Here is a 14,680-nt window from a genome sequence, read left to right on the forward strand (position 1 = left end):
AGCAACAAGTTGGAAAGACAGTCACAGATACAGTGAACTCCAGGGTTTAAGCCAATGCAAAGTTATAACCATGGTTAATGGGATATAGAGAGGAAAGTGAATGTTAAATCTATTATAGAATACTTAACCTTTGAAAAATATCAAGGGATTGAATAGAATGTATAGATGATTTCAGAGATGAGATATAGTTACATGAGAGACTCTTGAAGCTGGAAATCTTTTCTCAGAAGCGAAGATGTGATATGATATTGAAGTTTTAAATTATGAAATTGCCATGGAGTCAAATGTGGTTCACATTTAAAAAAAAATCTCAGTGTATTGTTGGCTGCTTTATACAAAGTATTTTTATTATTCCATCATACTGGGAACCCCTTGTATCCTGTTGGATCCTTTTCAGCCTTGTGTTGCAGGAAAACACAGAGCAGCCCTTCATGAATATTCTTTTACTTTTTCCATATGTTTTGATTTTGGAACTAGCCATTCCAGATGTCACTATTGACTAAAAGAATAACCATGTCTTCTGTTTGGTTATGCATGAGTGTTTAAGTTCATTAGAAGCAGCACTAATGTTTCAGACTTGATTTATCTTTCATATTGTTGTTGGTTTGATTATTATGTGCAGTTTTCCTGTTTACTGTCTCATGCATCCTGTCAAACATTCAACCTATGTTAAAATTCCATGCATTTTATAAATAATTCACAAATTGAATTTTTTCCACTTTTGTTGGTGACTAGTGGTAGGTGTCCTGTGAGGCTAAAAATGTTTTTGCAGTGTTTTACTGATTCTGAACCAATAGTGAACTCTTAGCTCTAATAATTAAGCATTGGTTAGCTAAAATACAAGGGAGTTGTGAATGGAGTGATTGCATATCCATAGTCTGGGAGTGCAAAACAATTTCTGTATCTGGTCGATGGGATTAGTGATTTGTAATTACACACTGTTTATTAAGGAGATTTATTTAGGGCCATGGTATTAAACCTCTAGACTCTTAGATTGTGATATTGATTGCCTTTGTGCCTGGAAGTAATCTTTTTTTCCTTTGGCAAAGCTTCCAAATATTGTAGCTGATGATTTCCATGTGGCAGCTTTTAAAGCACTGGAGTTAGTGTGGTAGTAAAACAAAATGATAGCTGCATCTCTCCTTTAAGAGCCAGCTGCAGTCCTTGAAGAGAAATGATTCCAAATGCTTTTGGCAACCAACCAGCAATGAGGCCACATCCCCACTGTATATTTAGACTGTGCAAGGAGCCGAGGGCATTAAAGGAACAGACCTATGCTCGATATCCCGGCCAGACAGCTGGTTTGACTAATTGTGGCTTCATTGACCTATTGTGGCATTGTGCAGATTAAAGTTTGAGCAGTGTATCCTTCATTACATAGCAACTTGCATCGGTCCCATCCCTCTGAAAAAACTATGTTTGAGCCAGTGAGGCATTTTTCAGTGCACAACCAATCCCGTAACCAATGTCCCCCGTGATTAATTAAGTATGACTATGACTATGACTAATGAGCAGTATCTTCTTGATTTTAAACACTGAATGTGATTCAACCCCAGAAGCCTACATTGTGATGCTCTTCGAAAACTTTATCAAAATCATTATTAGAATCTAATTTAGTAGAAGTTTCCAAGTTCATAGTCCATTCCCCTATAACTCGTTAGCTCCACCTTTTGACTTTAAATACTTATTTCTTTGGCGAGATGTTATTGATTTTCTTTTAGTAAGCTGATGCAATTACACAGACTTTGTTACTGGGCTTTTGCCAGCCATTATCAGCAAAGAGGAGACTGATTTCTGGAAGAGGTCATTCTCACAGCTGTGCACAAATGTTAACTGATCTGATTGATGTCAGGAAATAGCTTATTAAAGTGCTGGGGAATAGTCTCCCAATAATATTAGGCTGCTGCAATTTGAATAGGATTTAATATTTCCGAGGTATTTCGCAGGTACATTTATAAAATCATCTTTCATTTTTCTGAGAAGTGTTAATTTGCAATTTAAATTAGAAAGGGTTGTCTTTTGAGTATTTTTGGGAATAACATTTTGAAATCTAAAAGCATAACATAATTTAACATACTATTTTTAATTTGTGTTGATATTTAATAACTGTGATGCAACCTCACAGTACCTTATACTGTGATTTTGGATATTCCACCAGTATTATCAAGTCGTCCAATATTATCATGTAGTTGGGTTTTCTATCTTTGTTAACTTTATAAAGATTTATAGAAATTAAGACTGGGCAGAGCTGTGGCATTGGATCCTAATACAGGTGAATGTGGAATCATAAAAAAGCAATATCTGTAGAATCTATATCTCAGTGAGTTCATGTCTATAGACATGAAAGTCAGGATAGGGAAATGTATTTCAGGGAAATTTGGTATGTGTGAGTGGTCTGCCCTCAGTCTGTGGAGGACATCCACTTCTGGGGATGAGATTGTGTGTGTTGAGGGGGGCTTTCCACCAGCAAGACACTACACTTGATTCGGTATTCCTAGATTAAAAATTTACTGTAATGTTTGTGTATTTCCACAGGATTATCTCAGCACTTGGTTTCAGACTACAAGCAACTTGTGCAACTTTTGGAGGAAGGGATTGCAAATAGGTATCCACTATCTTCTGAGCATTCCTGACTTATTGTTGTAAATGTATTATAAACAATCAGTTTTCATCGTTTCTCCTGTTCAACCTTCAGTGTGTTATTTGGTATTTAATTGATTAGGAACATGCATGAATTTGGCATCAGTGAGAAGAATAGAACAGATTGAGATTTCATGTCAGTTTTTTTTCAACAGTGGCTTTCTCTTTGTCAATCTTCCTGTGACTGGTGAAGCACCCAGACAACAGCTGTTCTGTGCACAGTCTCTTGGTGGCCTCCTTCATTAGTCCCCTTCTTGCACGGTCGCTCAGTTTTTGAGGACGGCCTGCTCTAAGCAGATTTACAGCTGTGCCATATTCTTTCCATTTCTTGATGATTGGTTTCACTGTACTCCAAGGCATATTCAGTGACTTGGAAATGTTCTTGTATCCATCTCCTGACTTGTGCTTTTTAATAATCTTATTGTGGAGATGCTCAGACTGTTCTTTTGTCTTCATGGTGTAGTTTTTGCCAGGCTACTGACTCACCAGCAGTTGCACCTTCCAGATACAGGTGTATTTTTATTTCAGATAATTGAAACACCTTGAGTGCACACAGGCCTCTGAAAACAGATTTCCATTTAACTAATTATGTGACTTCTAAAACCAATTTGCTGCACCAGTGATGATTTGGTGTGTCATATTAAAGGGAGTGAATACTTAAGCCAGGGGTGGCCAACCTTTTACATTCCATGCGTCAATTTTTTCACGCACGAGTTCAGATGCGATTTTTTTCACACATGAGTTCTATATTAACATATTTTTACAAGAATTGGATGGGGTTACAAGAGTTGTATGGCGCATCTGAACTCGTGAGTGAAAAAATTGACGCATGGAATGTAACAGGTTGGCCACCCCTGACTTAAGCGATCAATAATTTTGTGTTTTATATTTGTGACTAATTTAGATCACTTTGTAGAGATCTGTTTTCACTTTGACACGAAAGAGTCTTTTTCTGTTGATCAGTGTCAAAAAAGCAATGATTCAATATTGTAAAACAATAAAACATGTAAACTTCCAAGGGGGTGAATACTTTTTATAAGCACAGTATACATAATAAAGCATCCTTCACTCTGTTCAGAATTTACACTTCTTACACATCCCAGTTTGGAAAATTCAATGTAAGTTCTTCATCTCAGTTAAGTTGTTGGATGTTATTTTGAAGATGTGTGATACATTACTGCTGTGTTAAGTGGGGTAAGGAAAACTTAGATTCTTTCCTTCGAGTGAGAAAGAAGAAATAGTTAAATTTATTCAGCATATTTCACTACCACAAGGTAATCTCTAACATTGATCAAAGTTCAAGGTAAATATTTTATCAAAGTACATATATGCCACCATTTATTGTACATATAACCCTAAAGTTCATTTTCTTGCAGGCTTTCATAGTAAATCTAAGAAACACAGTAGAATCAATGAAAGACTGCACCCAATAGAGCGGACATCAAATGTGCAAAAGACAACAAACTGTGCAAATAAAAAAAGAAATTTAAAGAAATCAAACAAACAAACATGCAGCAATAAATATCAAGAACATGAAATGAAGAAATCCTTGAAAGTTAGTCCATAGGTTGTGGGAACAGTTCAGTGATGGGGTATGTGAAATTATCCCCTCTGGTTCAAGAGCCTAATAATTGATTCCTGAGCCTTGTGGTGTGGGTCCTGAGGCTCTTGTACCTCCTTACTGATGGCAGCTGCAAGAAGAACACATGGCCTGGATGGTGGGGATCTTTGATGATGGATGATGCTTTCCTGTGGTAACACTTCACGTAGATGTGGTGGAAAGGGATTTAACTGTGATGGACTGGGTGTATCCGCTATTTTCTGTAGGCTTCTCTGTTCAAGGGCAGTGGTCTTTCCATAACAGAACATGATGCAACCAGTCAATGTACCCTGCACTGCATATCTATGGAAGTTTGTCAAAGTTTTAGATGACATGCTGAATCTTCTCAAACTTCTAAGAAAGTAGAGGTGCTGCCATGCTTTTTTTCCATAATGGTATTCACATGCTGGACCCAGGACAGATCCTCTGAAATTATAACACCGAGGAATTTAAAGTTGCCGATCTTCTCCACCTCTGATCCCCAATAAGCACTGGCTCATGAATCTCCAGTTTCCTCTTCTTGAAGCCAATAACCAGCTCCTTGGTCTTGCTAGAAGAATGAGGGGAGACCTCATAGAAACATTTCGAAAGTTGAAAGGCATGGACAGAGTAGATGTGGCAAAGTTGTTTCCCATGTTGGGGGAGTCTAGTACGAGAGGGCATGACTTAAGGATTGAAGGTCGCCCATTCAAAACAGAAATGCGAAGAAATTTTTTTAGTCAGAGGGTGGTGAATCAATGGAATTTGTTGCCACGGGCAGCAGTGGAGGCCAAGTCAGTGGGTGTATTTAAGGCAGAGATTGATAAGTATCTGAGTAGCCAGGGCATCAAAGGTTATGGTGAGAAGGCGGGGGAGTGGGACTAAATGGGAGAATGGATCAGCTCATGATAAAATGGCGGAGCAGACTCGATGGGCCGAATGGCCGACTTCTGCTCCCTTGTCTTATGGTTTTATGGCTGGCATTTGAGAGGTTGTTGTTGTGTCACCACTCAGCCAGATTTTCAATCTCTTGTATCTGCTGAATCATCACCACCTTTGATTTGGCCAGCGACAGTGGTATTGACAGCAAACAAATATGGTATTAGAGCTGTGCTTACCCATACAGTCGCAAGTATAAAGTGAATAGGGCAGAGGGCTAAGCACACAACCTTGTGGTGCACCTGGCCTGCTGGTAATTGTGGAGATGTTGCCAATCCTAACTGACTGGGGTCTGCAAGTGAGGAAATCTGTCAAGATGGTGCTTGCATACAATGCTCCCACAGTTGACATCTTCTGGATAGATGACAAAACTATTTATTTCACTTCTTTTATGTTTTCTAAATCTGTTTTTCACCTTGAATGTGTTCCTGGAACTCTTGGAGCCTGTGATTTGCAGTTTTTTAGATTGTTTGGGTGATCCAGCACTTTGGAGATCGTTTAGGTGATCCAGCACTTTGCTGCCTCCAAGAAGATTCTGGGAGGCAGCGAGCATGAGCTGATATTTGACTTCATTTTGCTAATTAAAGCTTTCATTGTTTGCTGATTAAAGTGACGAGAGAGATGTGAATGCCAAAGGTGAGTGCCGGCTGCCTGCCTTCTGATCAGAATCAGAATCAGGTTTATTATCACCGGCATGTGACGTGAAATTTGTTAACTTAGCAGCAGCAGTTCAATGCAATACATCATCTAGCAGAGACAGAAAAAAATAGTAATAATAAATAAAATAAAACATAATAGATAAACAAGTAAATTAAACATATTGAATAGATTATTAAAAAATGTACAAAAACAGAAATACTGTACATTAAAAAAGTGAGATAGTGTCCAAAGCTTCAAAGTCCATTCAGGAATCAGATGGCAGAGGGGAAGAAGCTGTTCCTGAATCGCTGAGTGTGTGCCTTCAGGCTTCTGTATCTCCTACCTGATGGTAACAGTGAGAAAAGGGCATGCACTGGGTGCTGGAGGTCTTTAATAATAGATGCTGTCTTTCTGAGACACCGCTCCTTGAAGATGTCGTGGGTACATTGTAGGCTAGTACCCAAGATGAAGCCGACTAGATTTACAACCTTCTGCAGCTTCTTTCGGTCCTGTGCAGTAACCCCTCCATATCAGACAGTGATGCAGCCTGTCAGAAAGCTCTCCGCGGTACAACTAGAAGTTTGTGAGTGTATTTGTTGACATGCCAAATCTCTTCAAACTCTTAATAAAGTATAGCCGCTGTCTTGCCTTTTCTATGACTATATCAATGTGTTGGGACCAGGTTCTGATCATTAGTGTGATCGCTTTGCTGCCTGAAAGGGGAGCTTGTGTGGCCTGTTGCTGTATCTGGAGGATGTTACTGAAGTTTTTCTGCATTTATAAATATGGATATAGATATGGATTTGGACTATGGACTTTTTACAGCCTTATAGTTTTTAATATTCTGTGTTTTTGCCCATTCTTTCTCATTTGTATTGTGCGAGGGAGGGGGATCTGGATCGACGTTCCTGTTGTATTTTATTTTTGTTAGTTTCTTTGTGTGGGGAGAAAGGGATTTGGAGGACGATGTTCCTTTTGCGTTTTGTGTGGGGGGTGTTGGGAATTGATGATTGTGTTGCCGTTTTTTTTCTTGATTTCGTGGCTACCTGGAGAAGAAGAATCTCAAAAGATGTGTACTTTGATAATAAATGAACCTTAAATCGAGGATCCAGTTGCACAAGGAGGTATTGAGTCACAGTTTTGAGGGGATGATAGTATTGAATGCTGATCTGTAGCCATTGAAGAGCATCCTGATGTATGCATCTTCACTGTCCAGATGTTCCAGGGTTGAGTGAAGAGCTAATGAAATGGCATCTGCTGTGGACCTGTTGTGGATCCAAGTCGCTTCTCAGGCAGAAGTTGATATGTTTCATCATCAGTATCTCAAAGTACTTCTTCATAGTGGAGGTACTGTCAATGTGACTGGTTGAGACAGGTTATTACATTCTTCTTAGGCACTTGTATAAATGAAGCTTGTTTGAAGCAGGTGGATACCTCAGACTACTGAAGCGAGAGGTCAATTGATCAGCACAGGTCTTTAGGACTCGCCAGGTACCCCATCGTGCCCAGGTGTTTTCCATGGCTTCATCCTCCTGAAGTACATTCTTTCATCGACTTCAGAGACTGAAATCACAGGGTCATCGGAGGTTGTGGAGTTTGTGAAGGTGCTTCCATGTTTTGACAGTCAAAGCGAGCAAAAACAGGCATTGAGATCATCTGGAACAACCCTTAATGTTCACTCACACCACATTGATGCTATATGTACCACCATAAAAATGCACTGCAGTTGATCACTAGGGCTACTCCAATAACACCACCCAAGCCTGCAACCTCTACCACCCAGAAGCAGTTCCATGGAAACAACAATACTTAACTCACCTTCTCAGTGACAATAATTTGTGAAGTGGTCTTTAGAATTTTTTAAATCATAAATAAAAACATGAGAGTTTTAAAATGAACTGTTTCATACTAGTGTCACAAAAGATTGCAGATACATGAATGTGGAACAACACAAGAAGCTGTAGGAACTCAATGTTTCAGGCAGCATATATGGAGGAAAATGGCTAGTCAATGTTTCAGGCTGAGACACTTCATCTGCACCTAAAACATTAATTGTCCCTTTTTTTTTAGATTATGAAGACACGCAGTCCTCTTTTATTGTAATTTAGTAATGCATGCATTAAGAAATGATACAATATTTCCTCCAGTGTTATAGCACAAAACACAAGACAGACCAAGACTGAAAAAAACTAACAAAACCACACAATTATAACATATAGTTACAACAGTGCAACAATACCATAACTTGAAGAAGTCCATGAGCACAGTAAAAAGTTCAAAGTCTCTCAGATGTCCCACATCTCAAGCAGACAGGAGAAAGAAGAAAAGCTCTCCCTGCCATACCCGACCACGGTCTGACTCTGAGTCTACGGAAAATTTTGAACTCTGATCAGCTCTCCCACACCAAGTACTGAGCGCCACCTCTATCCGAATGATTCAACCTCCATCTCGGTCGCCAACAGCAGGCAAAGCCGGGGATTTTGAGGCCTTCCCTCCAAGAGATTCACACAGTAGCAACAGCAGCGAACTGGCGTTTCAGAAATTTTTTGAGAAGATCCTCTGTGCTTTCATGTCCGTCTCCAACATTTCCCCTCATCAATATTGCCTGACTTGCTGAGTTCCTCCATCTTCTTTAGATGTGGTGTAATTCTGGATTCATTTGCAGTTATATTTGATTCTTTTCTATCTGTGTGCTTCTGTTTTAGAATCACTGCTGCTACCCACATCCATGATGCCAGCAGTCGATCACACGCCATCTTTACCATCCACTACACCCAGGTTAGCAAATATTGATTGAGTTTCAGACTGATTACTTCAATCTTTGTTGCATGTAGCATGTACAACCAATGGTCTGAGAAATGTGTCCTTATTTAAGTAAACCACATCATTCCCTGTTTTTTTTTCCAGGCCAGTTCATTGTGATTGTGTAACCAGACTCTTCCTTATATGCTAAAAACTCTTTTAAAGCTAATTTATGCAGAATAATTATTAATTTATTAATTCAAATTCTGAGAAATTATTATTATATTTTAGTTTTTTTTAATAGCCACCTGCTTAGGAAGAGTACATACACAGGCCACTTAAATCCTTGAGGTTCTGTCATTCCATAAGTTCATAGCCAGCTTACAATTTAACTTCATCTTCTTGCTTTTTCTGCATTGTTTTAAAATACTGTGATCCAAAATACTGTCTGGGAATTTGGAATAATCAGTTGAGCTAACTCCAGCAGTCTTTTGTGAGTGGGTAGGATTTCAAATTTCTTGTACTCCTTATGAAGAAACAATTGTTCACATATCACTTATGGACTTTAATGTTGTAGTTTTTGGATCTAGGGAAGAATGAACACAGCTTGATTGACAATCTGTTAGTCTTCTGGTTACCATTACCAAGGCTAACTGTTTTACTTCAGATTAATTTCACTGGTTGCATTTAAATTTACCATTTAAATTTGTTATTGTGAGATGTGAGCAATAGCCCAAGGATCTGGTTCTTTGCCCATTAATCCAACCATATTATAACCATACCTATCAATTTTCCCAATTTGCCAATTAGATTATTGATCAATATTCTCCAGGCAGGGGAATCCGAACATAAGGCAATAGAGTTGAAAAGCAGGGAGGTTATGTTAAACCTGTTGAATTTTTGTTAGATAACACCTGAAGTACTGCCTATACCTCTTGTTTGCAGGTTACAAAAATTCAGTATGAGTGCAGAGAACACTTACAACGTTGTGCTATAATTGCAAGGATTATACACATTGGAAAAAGATGAGAAGATCTGACTCTTCTGTTGAGAAACAGAGGTTGGAGAAATAACAAAATATTTAAAAGATTGAAAAGTTTTGATATGGTTAATAGAGAGCATATTTCATTGTACAGTAGTCAGCAAGGATTCCATTTTGAGAATTCAGAAGAAAGTTCTTTCCCAAAGAATGATGAGAATGTGGACCTTGTTGCCACAGGGAGTGATTGTGCTGAACACTTGTGCATGTAAAGAGTTGGACCAATGTATGAGGAGAAGGGAAAAGCAGGTTACACTGACAAATTTAGATAGACGGAGGAAGCTCAAGTGTACCAGATTTTTAGATCCATTTCACTTCAGAGCCGTGGACTTTACTGGCTTGCATCAGTGTTGCAATGTTATGAATTGTTTTAATATTCTTTAAAAATAATTGAATGATTTGGTGAATGGTGAATTTATGGTAAGATGGTGGCGCGCTCAGACGCAGTGGCCTCTATGGGGCCAACTAAAGGTGTTAATGTTTTCTTTATGATCGCAAGACACTGCTGGACATTAAGAACTTTAAATAGTGCAGGTCTACCCCATTAGCGAATTGCTAGTTAGTGGAGGAGCTATACTTGTTGTGGACTTTGTTGGTGCTCGCTATAGAGAGGCATTGGAATCGGTGCGCAAAGGTGGTCTGCAGTCTAACAGCAAGTAATTGTCCAAGTCGCCTTTCTTGTGATTGCGAGACCCTGTTGGACATTGGTAACGTGAAATGCTGCAAGTCCGGTTCACTGGTTTACTGACGGGGCTGATGGTTGGGGAGCAGCATGTCCCAGGTTATTGCAAGGACTAGGCCTCGTGCCAGGGTGTTTTATTTTACAGCTGTACAGGAGACACTGCAGACGGTGTCGCCCAGCATCTGTGCTGGCATCCAGTGTTTGCTTGGTGGAAGACAAGCTGGATTACATTTGTGTGCAGACTGTTGCGAGGTTGTTCTTGCCCACAACATCCATGGACTCAGGGATATAGTTTTTGTGAAACTATATGTTTACTGCAATATTATATGTGCTGTATGTGCCTTGTGCTGTGTCTGACTGTTCATGTATGGTTGAATCAGTTCAGTTAAACCTGAACTGAACTTGATAACCTAGCAACAAGTTTTCAGTTCAATTCATCTTCCACTTTGCAGAGAGTGACTATGTGTTTGAAATAGAACTATTCATTAAGTTAATTAATTCCCTACTTTGGGGAGTGCTATCGAATTAGAGCTGACATCTTCAGGTAGCACATTTTCACACAACAGGCTGGGTGAACCTGAATCCATCTCCTAGGTCAGTTTGAGCTTTTATGACAAATTATATTAATTTAAAATATTGCCGAATGTAGAATGAAGATGGGTAAAATCATTTCTTTTACAATCAATCGACATCTGTTTAAATGATGAATAGTTTCAAAGCTACTTTTCATGTGAATTTTCTGGACCAAGGATTTTTTTGCCTAACTTATGGCAATACAACTAAGAAAAAGAAAATTAAAATACAATGAGAAATTGCAAAATGAGATTTCTTACCTTATGGCTAAATATTCAGTTAAGATTTACCTTTCTGTTCTTAGGCAATACTGGAGAATAATCTCCCATCAGAGATAGTCAGCAAAATCAACCTTGTTGACTTGGCAGGGAGGTAAGTATTTGGAAACTTCATTTCACAAAACTTTACTAATATATTTGTGTGCCACAGCTATACTTGAGAACACAACGATTAAGGTAGGAATGTGAAGGGGAAAGGAAGAGTACATGATTTTAGGCCCATGCCTGTACCTGCATACTTGGGAGGAGGAAGGTAAACACTGAAAATCCCTAATGGTTAACATGAAGGTTGAGTCAGTGGTAAGGAAGGTAAATATAATGTTAGCATTCATTTTGAGAGGACTAGAAGCAAGGATGTAATGCTGAGGTTTTATAAGGCGTTGGTCAGGCTGCACGGAGTATTGTGAGCAGCTTTAGAGCCTTATCTAAGAAAGTGCTCGTATTGGAGAGGGTCCAGTGGAAGTTTGCGAGAATGGTCGTGGGAATGTAAGAGTTAACATATGAGGAGTGTTTGATGGCTGTGGGCCTGTACTTAATGGAGTTAATGGGGGTGTTAATCGTGACCGGAATGTAGGTGATAAGTCAACTATAAGTCACTTATAAGTGGCTAATACACTTAATTTCGTTTCTAAAAGGGATTATCTAACGAATTTAATACTAAACACACAGCACATATTTTCCTCGCATGGATATAGTGATAAGTCAATTATAAGTCACTTATATAAGTCAATAGCATCATAACATTTTGAGTAACGTTTGGATATTAAACACACAGTGCTTATTTTCCCCATATGAACATATAAAATCATTGCAACACACAAATATGGCTGAACCAGTGGGAGCCCTGGACTTGTGTCCCTGCAACAAGACAGTCCCATCGAGGAGTGATGGGAGACAGCGATACTCAAAGGGGGTTCCTTATGTAATGACCTCACGTGCGTTCAAGTTCCAGTAGTGGGCGTGACAGAGAATGAGGAAAGGTGTAGCTGACTCATATCGTTTCATATCGCCAAATCATATCATTTCCTCGCGGCCCGGTAGCACATGCTTTGAGGCCTGGTACCGGTCCACGGCCTGGTGGTTGGAGACCAATAGGCACATATAAAGCAGAGGTTGATAGTAAGGGTGTCAAAGGTTAAGGGAGAAGGTAGGAGAATGGGGTTGTGAGAGAGAATCTTGATGGAATGGCAGAGCAGATTCGATGGGCCGAATGGACTAAATCTGCTCCTAGTCTTGTGGTCTTAAATAACATTTCACGTGATCCCCGAGGTAACAGAAAAACTTGTACTTGTTAACTGAACCTTGCAGTCAATATTTCGAATTCTAACTATTTATAATTTTAAATCGTTTTGCCCCTTCCTTGATGTTGTGTGTACAACAGAAACGAGGCGTTTCCCTTTCAGAACCATTGCCTAGTGATATATTGCAACATGGGCAAATATGGATCAATGTCACATGTAAAAGAAATTTTTAGTTTGGTTGATAAACTGAACCAATGAACCATGACCATTTTCCATGTAATAAGAGTCTTGATGAAATATCTCTGTGATACAGAAGAGTAAGTCATGGACTTGTACCTCTTGTAGACAAATGATAAAGTTAGTTGAGAAATTGTAAGTTTTGTAACTTTAAGACTGATAAATTCCAGTGAATACAGCATGTGCACGTGGATCATCTTCACAAATGAATCAAAAATGGAATCAGTCATTGTTTGATCTAAGGTTTTGATGTAGTCATGATGAAAATCTTAATAATAAAGTATGGAATTCTGCCCTCTGCTGGCTAAGAAGCAACTTGAATGTATTGAGGAACCATCCAGTTATGTGTAACAAAAGAACATCCTCGTTTTTCCAATTTAATTGGTTTCTTACAGTGAAAGAGCAGATCCGAATTACTCCAAGGACAGGATCACAGAAGGATCAAACATTAACAAATCACTGGTCACTCTGGGAATAGTCATCTCCACTTTAGGTAAGATGTTGCAGCAAATCTGCAATACTGTCATATATCAAAGTCAAATTCAAAGTAGATTTAATATCCAAGTATGTATTTTTCACCATATGCAACCCTGAGATTCATTGTCTTGTGGGACTTGTAGAAACAATGAAAGACTGCATCCATTGAAATTGACAAACAACAAATATGCAAAAGACAACAAACTGTGTAAATACAAAAGGAAAATAATAATAAAAAATAAGCAATAAATACTGAGAACATGAGATGAAAGGGCTTGAATGTAACTCCATTGGTGTGGGAACTGTTCAGTGATGGGACGGGTGAGATTAAGTGTTTATCCCCTCTGGTTTCATCTGATGGTTGAGAGCTAATAACTGCTCCTGAACCTGGTGGTGTAGGTCCTGAGATTCCTCTATCTCCTTCCTGATGGCAGCAGCAAGAAGAGAGCATGGCCTGGGTGGTGGAGGTCCTTGATGATGGATACTGCTTTCCTGTAGCAACAGTCCATGTAGATGTGCTTAATTTGGGGAGGGCTTTACCTGTGATGGACTAGGCTGTATCTACTACTTTTTGTAGGATTTTCCATGTGATTCAACCAGTAGATGTACTCTCTAACACAAATCTGTGGAAATTAGTTAAAGTTTTAGATGACATGCCAGATCTTCACAAGCTTCTAATAAAGTTGGGACAGTGCCTTGCTTCTTTGTAATAGCACTTACGTACTGGACCCAGGATAACACCGAGGAATTTAAAGTTGTTGACCCTCTCTACCTCTGATCCCCCAGTAAAGACTGGCTCATAGACTTCAGTTGCTCCTCCTGAAGTCAATAATCAGCTCCCATATTTTGCTGACATTGAGTGAGAGGTTATTGTTGTGGCACCATTCAGCGAGATTTTCGATTTCCCTTCTATAAGCTGATATGTCACCGGCTTTGATTCGACCAATGAAAGTGGTTGTCAGCAAGCTTAAATATAGCATTGGAGCTGTGCCTAGGCTGAGTCTATCCACATATAAGCAGGAAAACACTATTAAAATTTCATAGAACCATAGAAGTTTACGACACAGAAGCCAGGCCCGTGCATCCCATCTTGTCCATAATGACCTTGATGTTGATCTGCACTAATCCCATTTAGCTGAATCATGCCTTTCCTATCTAAGTGTATGCTTTTTAATTATTATAATTGTAACCGTGTTTGTTACCTCATCTAGCAGGTTGTTCCAAATATTCATTACCACCTTTGTGAAATACTTGTCAGAACTCTTTTAAGTTTCTCCCCTCTCACTTTAAACGGTACCTTTTAGTTGTAGGCGCTTCTGCTCTGGGGAAATAGACACTGGCTATCTATTGTATAGAACCCTTCCTAATTTTATAGCCTCTACAAGGTCACTGCTCTGTCTCCAGATTAACTGATTTCTCCTTACAACTACAGCCCTTCATTCTAGGCAACATCCTGGTAAATCTTTTCTTCACTCTCTATTGCTACCTTATCTTTCCTGTCATGTACACAGTACGTCCAATCTAACCAATTTTTGTATAACTACAACTAGGCATCCAAACTCTTAAACTCAAATCCCTCGGGTTGTAAATACAGACCTACCAAATGCCTTTTTC

At 39.1% G+C, this 14,680-nt stretch overlaps 1 protein-coding gene across 8 annotated transcripts in view; it reads left to right on the forward strand.

The window, feature by feature from the left end:
- LOC140200467 (stAR-related lipid transfer protein 9-like) overlaps window positions 1-14,680 on the forward strand; it is a 396,482-nt gene that overhangs the window by 211,890 nt on the left and 169,912 nt on the right. For all 8 annotated transcript variants that reach the window (XM_072263850.1, XM_072263869.1, XM_072263879.1 and 5 more), the window contains exons 8-11: window positions 2,536-2,605; window positions 8,503-8,575; window positions 11,138-11,205; window positions 12,985-13,082. In XM_072263850.1, the coding sequence (XP_072119951.1) occupies window positions 2,536-2,605; window positions 8,503-8,575; window positions 11,138-11,205; window positions 12,985-13,082 (309 nt within the window). The remainder of the gene's footprint in view (window positions 1-2,535; window positions 2,606-8,502; window positions 8,576-11,137; window positions 11,206-12,984; window positions 13,083-14,680) is intronic.

Source organism: Mobula birostris, chromosome 1 (assembly GCF_030028105.1).
Source record: "Mobula birostris isolate sMobBir1 chromosome 1, sMobBir1.hap1, whole genome shotgun sequence".
Classification (NCBI taxonomy): Eukaryota; Metazoa; Chordata; class Chondrichthyes; order Myliobatiformes; family Myliobatidae; genus Mobula; species Mobula birostris.